Here is a 12991-nt window from a genome sequence, read left to right as displayed (position 1 = left end):
TTCCATGTCCATCACCAACTCCCAGAGGTTGCTCACTCATGTCCATCGAGTCAGTGATGCCATTAAACCAACTCATTCTCCATTGTCCCCTTCTCCTCCTGCCTTCCATCTATCCCAGCATCAGGGTCTTTTCCACCTCTTTGCATAACGTGGCCAAAGTATTGGAGTTTCAGCTTCAACATCAGTCCTTCCAATGAACACTCAGGACTGATCTCCTTTAGAATGGACTGATTTGATCTCTTTGCAGTCGAAGTGACTCTCAAGAGTCTTCTCCAACACCACAGTTCAAAAGCATCAATTCTTCAGCCTTATCCTTCTTTGTAGTCCAACTCTCACATCCATACATAACTACTGGAAAAACCATAGCTTTGACTAGATGGACCTTTGTTGGCAAAGTAATTAATGTCTCTGCTTTTTAATATGCTGTCTAGGTTGGTCATAGCTTTTCTTCCAAGGAGCAAGCATCTTTTAATTTCATGGCTGCAGTCACCATCTACAGTGATTTTTGAGCCCAAGAAAATAAAATCTTTCACTGTTTCTATTTTATCCCCATCTATTTGTCATGAAGTGATGGGGCTAGGTGGCATAATGTTAGTTTTTTGAATGCTGAGTTTTAAACCGGCTTTTTCACGCTCCTCTTTCCAGCTTGTGCTTCATCCAGCCTGGCATTTCGCATGATGTACTCTGCATAGATGTTAAATAAGCAGGGTGACAATATATACAGCCTTGACGTACTCCTTTCCCAGTTTGGAACCAGTCTGTTGTTCCATGTCTTATTCTAACTGTTCCTTCTTGACCTGCATACAGATTTCTCAGGAGGCAGGTAAGGTGGTCTGGTATTTCCATCTCTTGGAAAATTTTCCACAGTTTTTTGTGAGCCACACAGTCAAAGGCTTTGGTGTAGTCAATAAAGAAGAATTTTTTTCTGGAGCTCTTGTTTTTTTGATGATCCAATGGATGTTTGCAATTTCAACTCTGGTTCCTCTGCCTTTTCTAAATGCAGCTTCAACCTCTGGAGGTTCTCAGTTTATGTGCGGTTGAAGCCTGGCTTGGAGAATTTTAAGCATTAGTTTACTAGTGTATGAGATGAGTGCAATTGTGCAGTAGTTTGAACATTCTTTGGAATTGACTTTCTTTGGGATTTGAATGAAAACTTTGGGATTAGAATAAAAACCCTCGGAAAACCTGAAAGAATACTACAAAGAAACCTGTATGTCCCATGACAAGATGTGTTAAATTTTTAGCTTGCTGTTACTGTAAATTTTCAGAACTAGTTGAGAATAATTTGTAAACATCATGTTCCTTTACCCTTTAATACTTCAGAGAATAGTTTCTAAAATGTAAGAGAATAAGGATATTCTCTCACATAGTAGTTGTCAAACTCAGGCATTTTAACACTGATACTTATCTAAACTAATCTAATTAAAATTCCAGGCTTACCAGTTGTCAAATTAATGTTATTTGTAGTATTCCACTCTTCCGGTTTTACATTTTGCAATAGTTGTTATACATTTTTTAGTCTCCTTGCCTCTATTACAGATTAGAACTTTCTTTGTCTTTCATGATAGATATTTTTGAAGACTAGGGTGGCTCAGCTGGTTAATAATCTGTCTGCAATGTGGGAGACCTGGGTTCAATCCCTAGGTTGGGAAGATCCCCTAGAGAAGGGAACGGCTACCCACTCCAGTATTCTGGCCCGGAGAATTCCAGGACTGAATTCCTGGAGAAGTCCATGGGGTTGCAAAGAATTGACACAACTGAGCGACTCTCACTTTCAGAAGCTAGTTATTTTGTAGAATATTTCTCAACTTCGGTTTCTTTGATGTTTTCTCATGGTTAGATTCAGGTTTTGTTTCTTTGTTCTGAAACAATATATAAGTCATTGTTGGTTTTCACATATGGAAACACCAGGTGTCTATCTGCTCCTTATCGGTGTCATTAATTGTAATCACTCAGTTAAGATGTTGTTCAGTTTCTCCACTGATAGCTACCACTTTTTACTTTTGTAATTAATAATTACTTTATGGATAGATAGCTTGTAATTATATAACAGTCTGTTCTTTATCAAATTCATTCCCCATAGATTTAGCATCTGCATCAGTTCAATCCTGAGAAGAGACAGAACATGCCAGTGATGTGAACAGGGAAAATTTACTATACAGAATTGTTAGCTAGTTAAAGGTTGATAACTGCTAAAAGCCTTAGAAAAGAACTTGAAGAGATCCATAAGTAGCAATTAAAAAAAGAAAAAGCAGCTACTGCCTTACTGCTAAAGAAGAGTACACTGAGACTAAGGATTTAAGAGTTACTTCCCTCCTTCCCCCTGCTCTTGACACCACTATCTATCTTCCCTGATCAGAAAAAGGAAGACTGAGCTCAGACTTTTTCAAAAAGGGTGTGACTGCCACAGGATACAGTCTGCTACTGGGAGTGGGGATGGAGCCACAGGCCAGAGCTCTCCTAGAAGTGACCACTGGTAGGGAGAGTGTGTGTGGCCTGAGTATGTGACTGTGGTTGGACGCTACCAACCCAGTGGCTCTCTAGTTGAGCAACTGAGGAAGGAGAATTGAAGCTTCAACCTCAGAGCCTCCCTCCTACCATCATCACATTGCTAGGATTCTCTGTCCATGGAATTCTCCAGGCAAGAATACCGAAGTGGGTTGCCATTCCTTTCTCCAGGGGCTCTTCCTGACCTAGGGATCGAACCCAGGTCTCCTGCATTGCAGGCAGATAGTTTACCTCCTGAGCCAACAAGGAAGCCCCGCCCTCTATTGGTAATGCCTCTTATCGTCAGCTGTCAAAGAGACAAATTTACAGGGTGAGGAGAGGCTTGTCGCACATCCAGACAAATGATCTCTAAGGTAGACAGGAAGTTCACATCTGCAGGTTTTGGGGGCTGGAGCAGATGCTGTGTTAAGTTGATTGTTACTAGACATTTGAGCAACTAATCTTTGCTCTGAGGGGTTGGGAATAAGCCTGGGGAGATTGCAAATGAGCATTTACTACTATTTAATGTTTTAAGGCATTGTAGGAGATGATTCACATACAACTCCCCAACTCCTCCTAAACACCCTGAGAGATGAGTATTATTAGCCACATTTTACAGAAGAAGAGGCTGAGGCTCAGAAAGTGAAGTAACTGTAAAAGGTAGTAGGTAGGTAGTGGGCTCAGAATTAATATTACAGCTGCCTCCCTCCAGATCTTACTAAACTATCATATCTTAGGTGATATTTAAATGCATATCATTCTCTTATAGGCCCACCATGTGGATGCCTCCAGGGCAGAACCAAAGCTGGGTTTCTGAATTTATCCTGCTTGGCTTCTCCAGTGACCCCATGACCAACAGGACCCTCTTCAGTGCCTTCCTTCTTCTTTTCCTGAGCTCAGTCCTTGGCAATGGGCTCATCATCACCCTGATATGCCTGGACACGCATCTCCACACTCCCATGTACTTCTTCCTCTGTATCCTCTCCCTGCTGGATATGGGCTATGTCACCACCACTGTGCCCCAGATGCTGGTGCATCTTCTTTCTCAATCCCAGACCATCTCCTTTGCTGCTTGTTGGCTACAAATGTATGTCTTTGGTGCCGTGGGCCTGACTGAGTGCATTTTATTTGTCGTCATGGCCTTTGACCGGTATGTGGCCATCTGCTATCCACTGCATTATACTGTCATCCTCAGCTGGGGCCTGTGCACACGACTGTCAGCTGGGACCTGGGCCTGTGGTTTCTTCTTCTCTCTGATCCACACTTTTTTCACCATGAGACTGCCATACTGTGGGCCCAATATGGTCAACCACTACTTCTGTGAAGGCCCCTCAGTACGAAATTTGGCTTGCATGGATACCCACGTCATTGAAATGGTGGACCTGGTCATCAGTGTCTTCATGGTTGTTGCCCCACTCTTGATCATTGTGGCCTCCTACATCCGTATTGCCCAGGCCATTCTCAAGTTGAAGTCCATGCAGGCCCGCTGCAAGGCTTTCTCCACCTGTGCCTCCCACCTGACTGTGATCACATTCTTCTATGCTCCAGCCACCTACCTCTACATGAGGCCCAATTCAAGCTATTCCCCTGAGCAAGACAAGCAGGTGTCACTCTTTTATAATGTCTTCACTGCTCTGCTTAATCCTGTGGTCTACAGTCTGAGGAATAAGGACATGAAGAGGGCTTTTCTCAAAGTGATGGGGAGGTAGACTGGCCTGCTGAACTGAGAGACAGGAGGAGTCTGAGGTAAAGTGTTCATTGATGAGGAAAGGGACAGCATCTATAACATATGAAGCCAACATTATACAATAGAACCAACACAGTACTTGGTCAGTGGAACAAATGTGGAACATGAAACCATGGATGGCTGTCTTGATCATCTTTCTACATTGTGGTGCAGTTAGAAACAACTCCATAATCTCATGGGGTCACACAGTAAAAGTCCATTTATTTGTCATGTTCCAATCAGCTGTAAGTAGTCTGTGGCCTTCTGCCATTGGATTCTTGGATCCGGCCTGAAGGAGGAGGCCCTATCTGGAAAAGGTCAGACTTATGAGAAAGAGAAGGGAACAATGGCTGAAATACATGAAGACACTTAAAGCTTCTGCTCAGAAGTAACACACATGTCAATGGACATGAGTTTGAGTGAACTCCCAGAGTTGGTGATGGACAGGGAGGCCTGGTGTGCTGCAGTCCATGTGGTGGCAAAGAGGTGGATGCGACTGAGCAACTGAACTGAACACACATCTCTGTGCTGACATCCTATTGGCCAAAGCAAGTCCTATGTGTAGGCCTTCTGAAAAAAGGCCAGGAAGTATTTTCTTCCCACAGAAAAGTAATGCAAGTCATGTGGCATGGGGATGGATGTGTATTCCCTCTACAGTGAGAGGAGCAAATACTGTGGGTGATAATATAATCTACAACGGAGGCACTGGGACCAATAGTATGCATGTAACTACCGTGAAGCATGGTACCTGAAAGTGATGTGGTATATGGACATAGCAGAACGTCAAGTAGTAGGCAATCATAGTGGTACAGGAAAATAATAAATATGTGTGACCAACTTTGAAAATTAAGCCAATGGTATGTGGAGCCAATGTAACCCATGGACCTGGCCTGATGCATGGAAGCAATATGGTTTATGGGGCTGATACCTTGTACTATACATCATCTTGTGGAAGGAACCAAACTTGACATTAATTGACCTGCGTTCTAGTCCCAACCTTGCTAAATGGTTGGGCCATTTACTTCCTTTCTCTGGATCTCACTTAATTTATCTATAGAATGAGCACCTCAAATTGAAAGGTCTCTAAGACCTCTGTGTCTCCAAAATTCTGTGTCACAGTAGGTGAAATGCATGAAATCAAATGCTATAAACTAGTGTATTTTCTGTGAACCATAGGGTGAATTACAAAGCCATAGAAGAATTAAAGTTGTTACAGGTATAGTACATTGTAAGCAGTGCCTCTGATTCTTTCTAGGGACCTAAATGACATATGAGACTCTATAAGAACCCTGGCACAAGCCTCAGAGTTAGCATGGGAATCTAGCTTTCTTTCTGGCCTCATTGAAAGCTCAGATGTCTTGCGGATGGAAGATGTAACAGCGCTGAGCTAAGCAGGGGTTTAGGTAGGTGCGTACCACAGCACCAGTGGTGTGGCAAAGTTCCAGGCAACTTTTCCAGGAGGTTTCAGGCAGAAAGTGAAGGGTCCCATGGGCTGTTGGAGCGTTCCCTCCATCCAGGGAGAGGGTAGGGAGCTATGTGGCTGGTGGGAAGGACTTAAAATTTTGAGAACTTTCTGTTTCTGGCTTTGGGGAAGGGGGTTGCCTGGATACTATGGAAGAGGTCTTATTGGCTCTTGGAGTTCCTTCCAGAAGGTGTGGAGTCTACCTGGTGGCTCTGCTACAGCTAGAGTCAGGAATCAGGGTAGTAGTGAGAGTCTTGTGGGTGAAGTGATGAGCTTTTTTTTGTCTCTCTACTTGGGTAGATAGTAATAGAGTTTGTAATTCAGGATAATAGATTTTATCTTAAAGATAGACAATCTCTATTTTTAAGAACCTGGGATATGGACCAGAGTAGAGGAGAGAGGGTGCCTCAGTATTTTCAGAAGCATGGCTTGGGACCATGGATGAGGGGGTTGGGTTAAAGAGGAACATTTAGTGGGGGTAGACCTAGGCATAATTTCTGAGATTCTAGACTTGATGGTGGCAGTGAGTGGGGAAGTGCTGAAGTGACAGGGAAAGAAGCAAGAGCATGTGATGACTTGGGTGTGGAGGTAAAAAAGGGAGCAATCAAGGAAGCTATCAGAGTTTTAATCCAGCTTTACCAGTATCTCTGATTCCCTGTAGTTCACTGATGGGAGCCATTAATTGTCGACTGTCATCACTGATTCCTGGTGCTGGTGACAGAGAGTCACAACACCTGTCCTCATGGAATTTGCAGTCCACAAACCAGCAGTTCTTAGGAAGTGTACAAGTACTAAGGGGTGGAGTTAAAAAAATGTTGTTAATTAATTCTCTGTTAATTTGGTCGCTATGAGGATTGTTGTTTTTTGTTTTATTTTTACTTTTTCCTGTTTCCTTGAACAAAGAAAATGGCAGAGTGGATCATAGCACCTGTCTGGTGGGACTCAGTTCATCTATTTGGGGGAAATATTTTGCTACTAGACTGAAATGTCAGCCTCTCCAATTCTTTTCCCTTTTGATCCATTTCTGCACTAATGATCTCAAAGTTGCTGTTTGGGCAGATTGGTAAACTACCACTTATCAGCTGTGTATTCCTATGCAAGAAACTTAAGTTCCCCAACTCTGCTTTCTCTGTTTACTGATCCCTATGCAAATAAAACTGCAAACTTAGATGGAATGGATATTTTCCAAGGGAGACATACATTACCAAAATTAAAACTTTTAAAGATAGAAAGTTTTCACAGATTGATTTCCATAGGAAAATGCAAAAATGAGCAAAAGCTACTAAGTAACCATGCCACAAGATACAAAGATTGGTGGCAAGAAAGTTTGGGGAAAGGAGAGATATGTGGATGGACCTCCTTAGAGTGGACACAATCTGTGTGTCCCAAGTGAATGTTCATGAAAGGCTGTTAGCTTCAGAGGAGACAAATCAGGTGGGAAAAATGACACGTTCTGTGAATGTCAGTTGGGCTTTTTCCCGAGACCCTCATTCAGTGGGCATATGAGCAAAACGTCCATTAAGCGAGGATGGAGGCTATTCATACGGGCTTAGGACCAGGGTTTCCTTTTTCCACGGCTGACCTGTTTGCCACTACTGATGAGTGCTTAAGTCACAAATAGCAGAGATCAAGCCTATGACACCATGCCTCAGGAGAACAGCTGTCACCGGTGGCGGTTTGATTATATTGGATCTCTTCCATCAGGGAGGGGACAGTGATTTGTCTTCATGGGAACATATACAGATTCTAGATATGAATTTGCTTCCTTTGCCCACAAAGCTTTTGCTAGCATCATTATCTATGAATTCACAGTGTGCCTAATCCACCATCAGAGAATCCCGACAGCATTGCATCTGATCAAGAAACTCATTTCACTTCTGTGGGTTCATAATTATAGAATCAGTGACCTTAACTAGCCTCCAACACTTGGAATAAGCTGGACAAGTTGAAGGATGAAATGACTTATTAAGATTCGGTTATCGCTATTGGTAGGGAACAACAATGTGAAAGAATAGGACCCTATCTTACATATTTCTTTAAACATGATGCTAAGTTTAAGTTTTGAGTCAGAGACTATATGGCATTGTTTCCTCAGTGCCAGAATGCATGGACATGGGAATCAAGCCGTGAAATGGGAGTGGATTCTGTGACTCTTATACCCAGTAACTCACTCACAGAATATGTGTTTCCTATTTCAGGAACTCTGAGCTCTGCTAGCTTGAAGATGTTAGTGTCCCAGTACTGAGTGTTTCCACTGGTGGTCAAAACAATGTTTCCACTGAATTTCAAGATGAGATGTCTTCTTGAGACCTTTGAATATTGCATGGGTTATTATAAGTAAAGCACATATGAAACAATACCTATAACGTTTTACTATTATTATAATAACCAGAGAAGGAAATGGCAGCCAACTCCAGTATTCTTGCTTGGAAAATCCCATGGACAGAGGAGCCTGGCAGGCCATAGCTTGCAGCATCACAAAGAGTTGGACCCCACAGAGGTGACTTAGCATGCATGTGCACATAATAATTAACATCACTATTGTTATTGTTTTGTTGTTGCTGTTCTTATCATTATTATTACTATCCTATTACCTTATCTGAGCTTTGTGTATTTCATTGGCTCAAACAAGATTTACAGCACTGGGGGATACAAATTCCCAGGGATAAAAATGTTGAGGGCATGCATGATGAGATGGCTGAAATTAACTAATTATCACTGGACAGGTAGACAGCTTTTTCTGCCAATTCATAGAGAATGAAGCAGAAGAAGTGTGAGGTCAATGGAATGGGGACATGGCTAGGAGGCAGGATTTCTAAGTCTGAATCACCTACACTAACTCATGCAGGGCAGTGACTTTGCTTCTCTGAGCTTTAATTTTCATGGCTGTAAAAGAGAGTAAGGAAATGGACATGCTGACCTTGAAGGCCCTTAATGACTTAGCAGTGAAGTGACTAAAATGAGCATCACTGATTCCAAGACTTGGCCCATCATGAGCACTCAGTGGGTCGCCATCATTGTCATTATCTGTAAAACAAGGATCACAACACTCCCTCCCAGGTGTGCCAGGAGGACCTGGCGAGAAAATATGCATGAAAGTGCTTTGTGTGTGAGGCTGTCCCGAAGGACCACTAATGTGCTCTTGATCATTAGTACCATCATCACCTCCTGCCATTTCCCTCAGCTCCCTCCCCAGACACAAACCCAGAAACCTTCTAAGGTACCTGTTTTAGCAAATGAGAGCTAATTCCCACAAGAGTCTCTTCCAGAGGCATTCTCAACCTCCACAGAGAGTCCCCGGTTGTTAGGATTGCCACAGCCCTAGCTTCTCCTCTCTTGCCAGCCCACCCTCTTCTCCTTGAGGTCTGCAGGCCCACCTGACTCAAAATTCAGCATCCAGAGTCCAGCCTTCCTCCTCCTACCAATGGCTGGCCCAACCCCACTGGTAATCAGAACCGGCTCTGGGACAGCAGGAAGAATTTCTGTTAGAGTTCAGTAGAGTTGTTATTCTGGTCAGGAATAGAGGGAGATTTTGATTTGCTCAAGTTTGTTCAGAAGAAATAAGGGTGTGACCCAAACATGTTCTAATTGACAAGTTTGGGCACAGGGGTTTTGGAGGTAAGAGGAGAATCAACACGAGGCCTTCGGTTCTTAACATCTCTATGAGAAGACCAGGTATAATATCCTCTCCCCTAGGCTGGTCATATCCCTCAGAAGTCTGGAAAAGGAAATTGACAGGTCACTATGCCTTCCCAATAGGGAGGTTTTCTCCTGCTCTGTCCACAGGGACCTCTTCCTTGTAGGGTTCTTGTTGACAACATTCAGGGAATTCCAACTGGCATCTTCACGGGGCACAGGGATGGTAGTGGCAGGAGGGAGGGGGATGGTCCTCCCCTTGCTCTCCCAGGAAAGTCTGGTAAGGAAGCAGGACCATAAAGCCTCAGTAGCTTGGTCCATTGAGAGGAGCTTGAATTGGCTGAGGCTCCCTCCATCTACACCTGAGAACCTGACAGGCACGGCCTTTAGGAGCCAGGGCTGGTCAGGTCAAGTGCAAGGAGCTGAACAATGGAGAAAAGGCAAGGAGTTCATCCTTCCACCTCTCAGAAGCCTAGTGTTTTTCTGGAGACTGGGTTGCCTGGAATCCTGCCTCATTGGAATCAGTTGCCCTGAGTACTTCCTGTTCAGTCTCTTTCCGTTAAGAACAAGTGGCTGTCTCTCTCCGTGACCTGTTTCTGTGGATTCCAGAGGGTGAGATGGTCACTGGGCTTGGGGCTATGGGTGGGATCCAGACATCTGTGGGGGCTGGAGGTCAGCAGTGGCCAGGTCACCCAGCCACTGGGTCCTCTCTGTGCTGTGCCCAACATCCCTCTAGCCCCTCCCTTGTTCCCCACTCTTCTTTCCTCCTCACCTCATACTTCTGTCCCTTCCCCTTTTTTCTTTCTAGACCTCCACCTTCTTCCATTTGTTCATTTAGGAAATATATATGGGAAGGTCCTCTCTGCCAACCCATGTTCTAGGAGTTAGAAACAGAAGATGAATTTCCTAAGCTCCAGATCTCCAAGTCCAGCTAAGAGATGTCATGAAAGGACAATGATGGTTGTGCTGGGAGAAGCTTTTAACAATGATATCAGCGACCACAATGATTAGGACCCACTCCCCTGTTCTCTAAAGACCTTGGCTGTTGCAAGTTGTGACAGAGACTGCTGGGCTAACGAAATCTTAGGAGACTTTTTTTTTTCCATTAAATAATGTCCCCATTCCTACGGAAATCAAGGTTGACTAAGAGGGAGGCTTTTACAAGGATTTACTAAGCTCTAATCCGGTAACTGGACTTCCCTGGTGGCTCAGATGGTAAAGCGTCTGTCTACAATGCCAGAGACTAGGGTTTGATCCCTGGGTTGGGAAGAACCCCTGGAGAAGGAAATGGCAATTCACTCTAGTACTATTGCCTGGAAAATCCCATGGACAGAGGAGCCTGGTAGGCTACAGTCCATGGGGTCGCAAAGAGTCGGAGGGAGGCTTTTACAAGGATTTACTAAGCTCTAATCCAGTAATTGACTTCCCAGGTGGCTCAGTGGGTAAAGAAGCTGACTGCACTGCAGGAGACATGGGAGATATGGGTTCAATTCTGGGGCCGGGAAGATCCCCTAGAGGAGGGCATATCCTCCTCCAATATTCTTGCCTGGAGAATCCCATAGACAGAGGAGCCTGGTGGCTTATATAGTCCATAGTTCACAAAAAGTTGGGCACAACTGAAGTGACTGAGGATGGCATGCAGGATGGTATTTCCCAAGTCTCTTTCTATGGATTCCCTCTGCTTCCAATGCAACCCCATGGCTCCCACATCCAAGTGATGGGGGAGATGGAGGAAGCTTTATCAGGAGAGAGAGTCTATGGCTGCCAGCTTAGCTCTTTGTCCTAGGAGGAGTCTGATTCTGTCTTATCTGGTGGTCATAAATTATAGGCCATGATTGTGTAGTATCTCGTGCCAAACTTCAAGGGACTCAAATGGAGGAGCAGACAGGCGCAGTTTGCATTCTTTACCTCTCCCAATTAGAGCCTGTTTCCATGTAGCAGGAGAATGTAATGATTAAGAGTTGGCTCTGAAGCCAAAATGCCTTGGTTCAAATCCCAGGTCCATCACAGAAATCCTATAATTTGGAGTGAATCACTTACTTTCTGTATGATTTAGTTTATTTTTTTCCATCTATAAAAATGGAGGTACTAGTACTTACCTCAATGAGTTGTTATGAGGATAAGTTCATATAGCAATGCCTGGCACATAGAAAGTTTTCTCTAAACATTCAGTTCAGTTCAGTCACTCAGTCGTGTCCGACTCTTTGTAACCCCATGAATAACATTAGCTATTACTATTTCTGAAAGGAGGTTATATACTCATACCTTTATCCATACTTTATAATAGATATTCCAGGTCAATGAGTGAGAACAAAGTTAATATGAGAGGGAAAATTTTTTCCCCGAGATGCTAGAGCCTAAACCTTTTATCAGAACCTTCTAGGATTACCAGGGTTATAACTTGCCAATAACCACAAGGGGTTCTGAGAAATAGAGAAAGCACCTAATCAAGGTTTGGGAGTGGGAGATGGTGGAATAGGTCTGAAAAGGCCTCCTAGTGGAATGGATACTAAGCTGGATCCTTGTTGTTGTTGCTCAATTGCTAAGTCGTGTCTGACTCTTGGTGACCTCGGGGACTGCAGCACGCCAGACTTCCCTGTCCATCATCAACTCCTGGAGCCTACTCAAACTCATATCCATTGAGTCAGTGATGCCATCCAACCATCTCATCCTCTGTTGTCCACTTCTCCTCCTGCCTTCAATCTTTTCCAGTATCGGGGTCTTTTCAAATGAGTCAGTTCTTCATATCAGGTAGTCAAAGGATTGGAGCTTCAGCTTCAGCATCAGTCCTTCCAATGAACATTCAGGACTGATTCCTTTAGGATTGCCTGGCTTGATCTGCTTGTAGTCCAATGGACTCTCAAGAGTCTTCTCCAACACCACAGTTAAATAACATCAGTTCTTCAGCACTCAGTCTTCTTTAGCACTCAGTCCAACTCTCACATCCATACATGACTACTGGAAAACCGTAGCTTTGACTATATGGACCTTTGTTGGCAAACTAGTTTCTGCTTTTTAATATGCTGTCTAGGTTTGTCATAGCTTTTCTTCTAAGGAGCAAGTGTCTTTTAATTTCATGGCTGCAGTCACAATCTGCAGTGATTTTGGAGACCCCAAAGATAAAATCTGTCACTGTTTCCACTGAATCTTAATGTGGGAATAAAGGTTGGGTGTGTAACAGAGTGTGTGTGGGTGGCGGGGATACAGGGGATGTATTGTTCCATGCTAGAGACCTAGGCAAGCATCTGCAGATGTGATAGAGGTATCAGTTCAGTTCAGTTCAGTTCAGTCACTCAGTCGTGTCCGACTCTTTACAACTCCATGAACTGCAGCACGCCAGGCCTCCCTGTCCATCACCAACACCTGGAGTTTACCCAAACTCATGTCCATGGAGTCAGTGATGCCATCCAGCCATCTCATCCTCTGTTGTCCCCTTCTCCTCCTGCCCCCAATCCCTCCCAGCATCAGGGTCTTTTCCAATGAGTCAACTCTTCACATGAGGTGGCCAAAGTATTGGAGTTTCAGCTTCAGCATCAGTCCCTCCAATGAACACCCAGGGCTGATCTCCTTTAGGATGGACTGGTTGGATCTCCTTGCAGTCCAAGGGACTCTCAAGAGTCTTTTCCAGCACCACAGTTCAAAAGCATCAATTCTTCAGTGCTTAGCTTTCTTCACAGTCC

At 44.0% G+C, this 12991-nt stretch overlaps 2 protein-coding genes across 16 annotated transcripts in view; both read left to right on the top strand.

Moving 5' to 3' along the window:
- LOC113890028 (olfactory receptor 2D2-like) overlaps positions 1-12991 on the top strand; it is a 192972-nt gene that overhangs the window by 71128 nt on the left and 108853 nt on the right. The window lies entirely within an intron of this gene.
- On the top strand, positions 2689-4688 carry LOC113890031 (olfactory receptor 2A12-like). Its single transcript, XM_027537572.1, has one exon. The coding sequence runs from the start codon at positions 3264-3266 to the stop codon at positions 4194-4196; it is 933 nt and encodes a 310-aa protein (XP_027393373.1). The 5' UTR covers positions 2689-3263; the 3' UTR covers positions 4197-4688.

Source organism: Bos indicus x Bos taurus, chromosome 3 (assembly GCF_003369695.1).
Source record: "Bos indicus x Bos taurus breed Angus x Brahman F1 hybrid chromosome 3, Bos_hybrid_MaternalHap_v2.0, whole genome shotgun sequence".
NCBI classification, from domain to species: domain Eukaryota; kingdom Metazoa; phylum Chordata; class Mammalia; order Artiodactyla; family Bovidae; genus Bos; species Bos indicus x Bos taurus.
The sequence above is the reverse complement of the archived record's forward strand: the minus strand, read 5'-3'. Positions and strand labels throughout refer to the sequence as shown.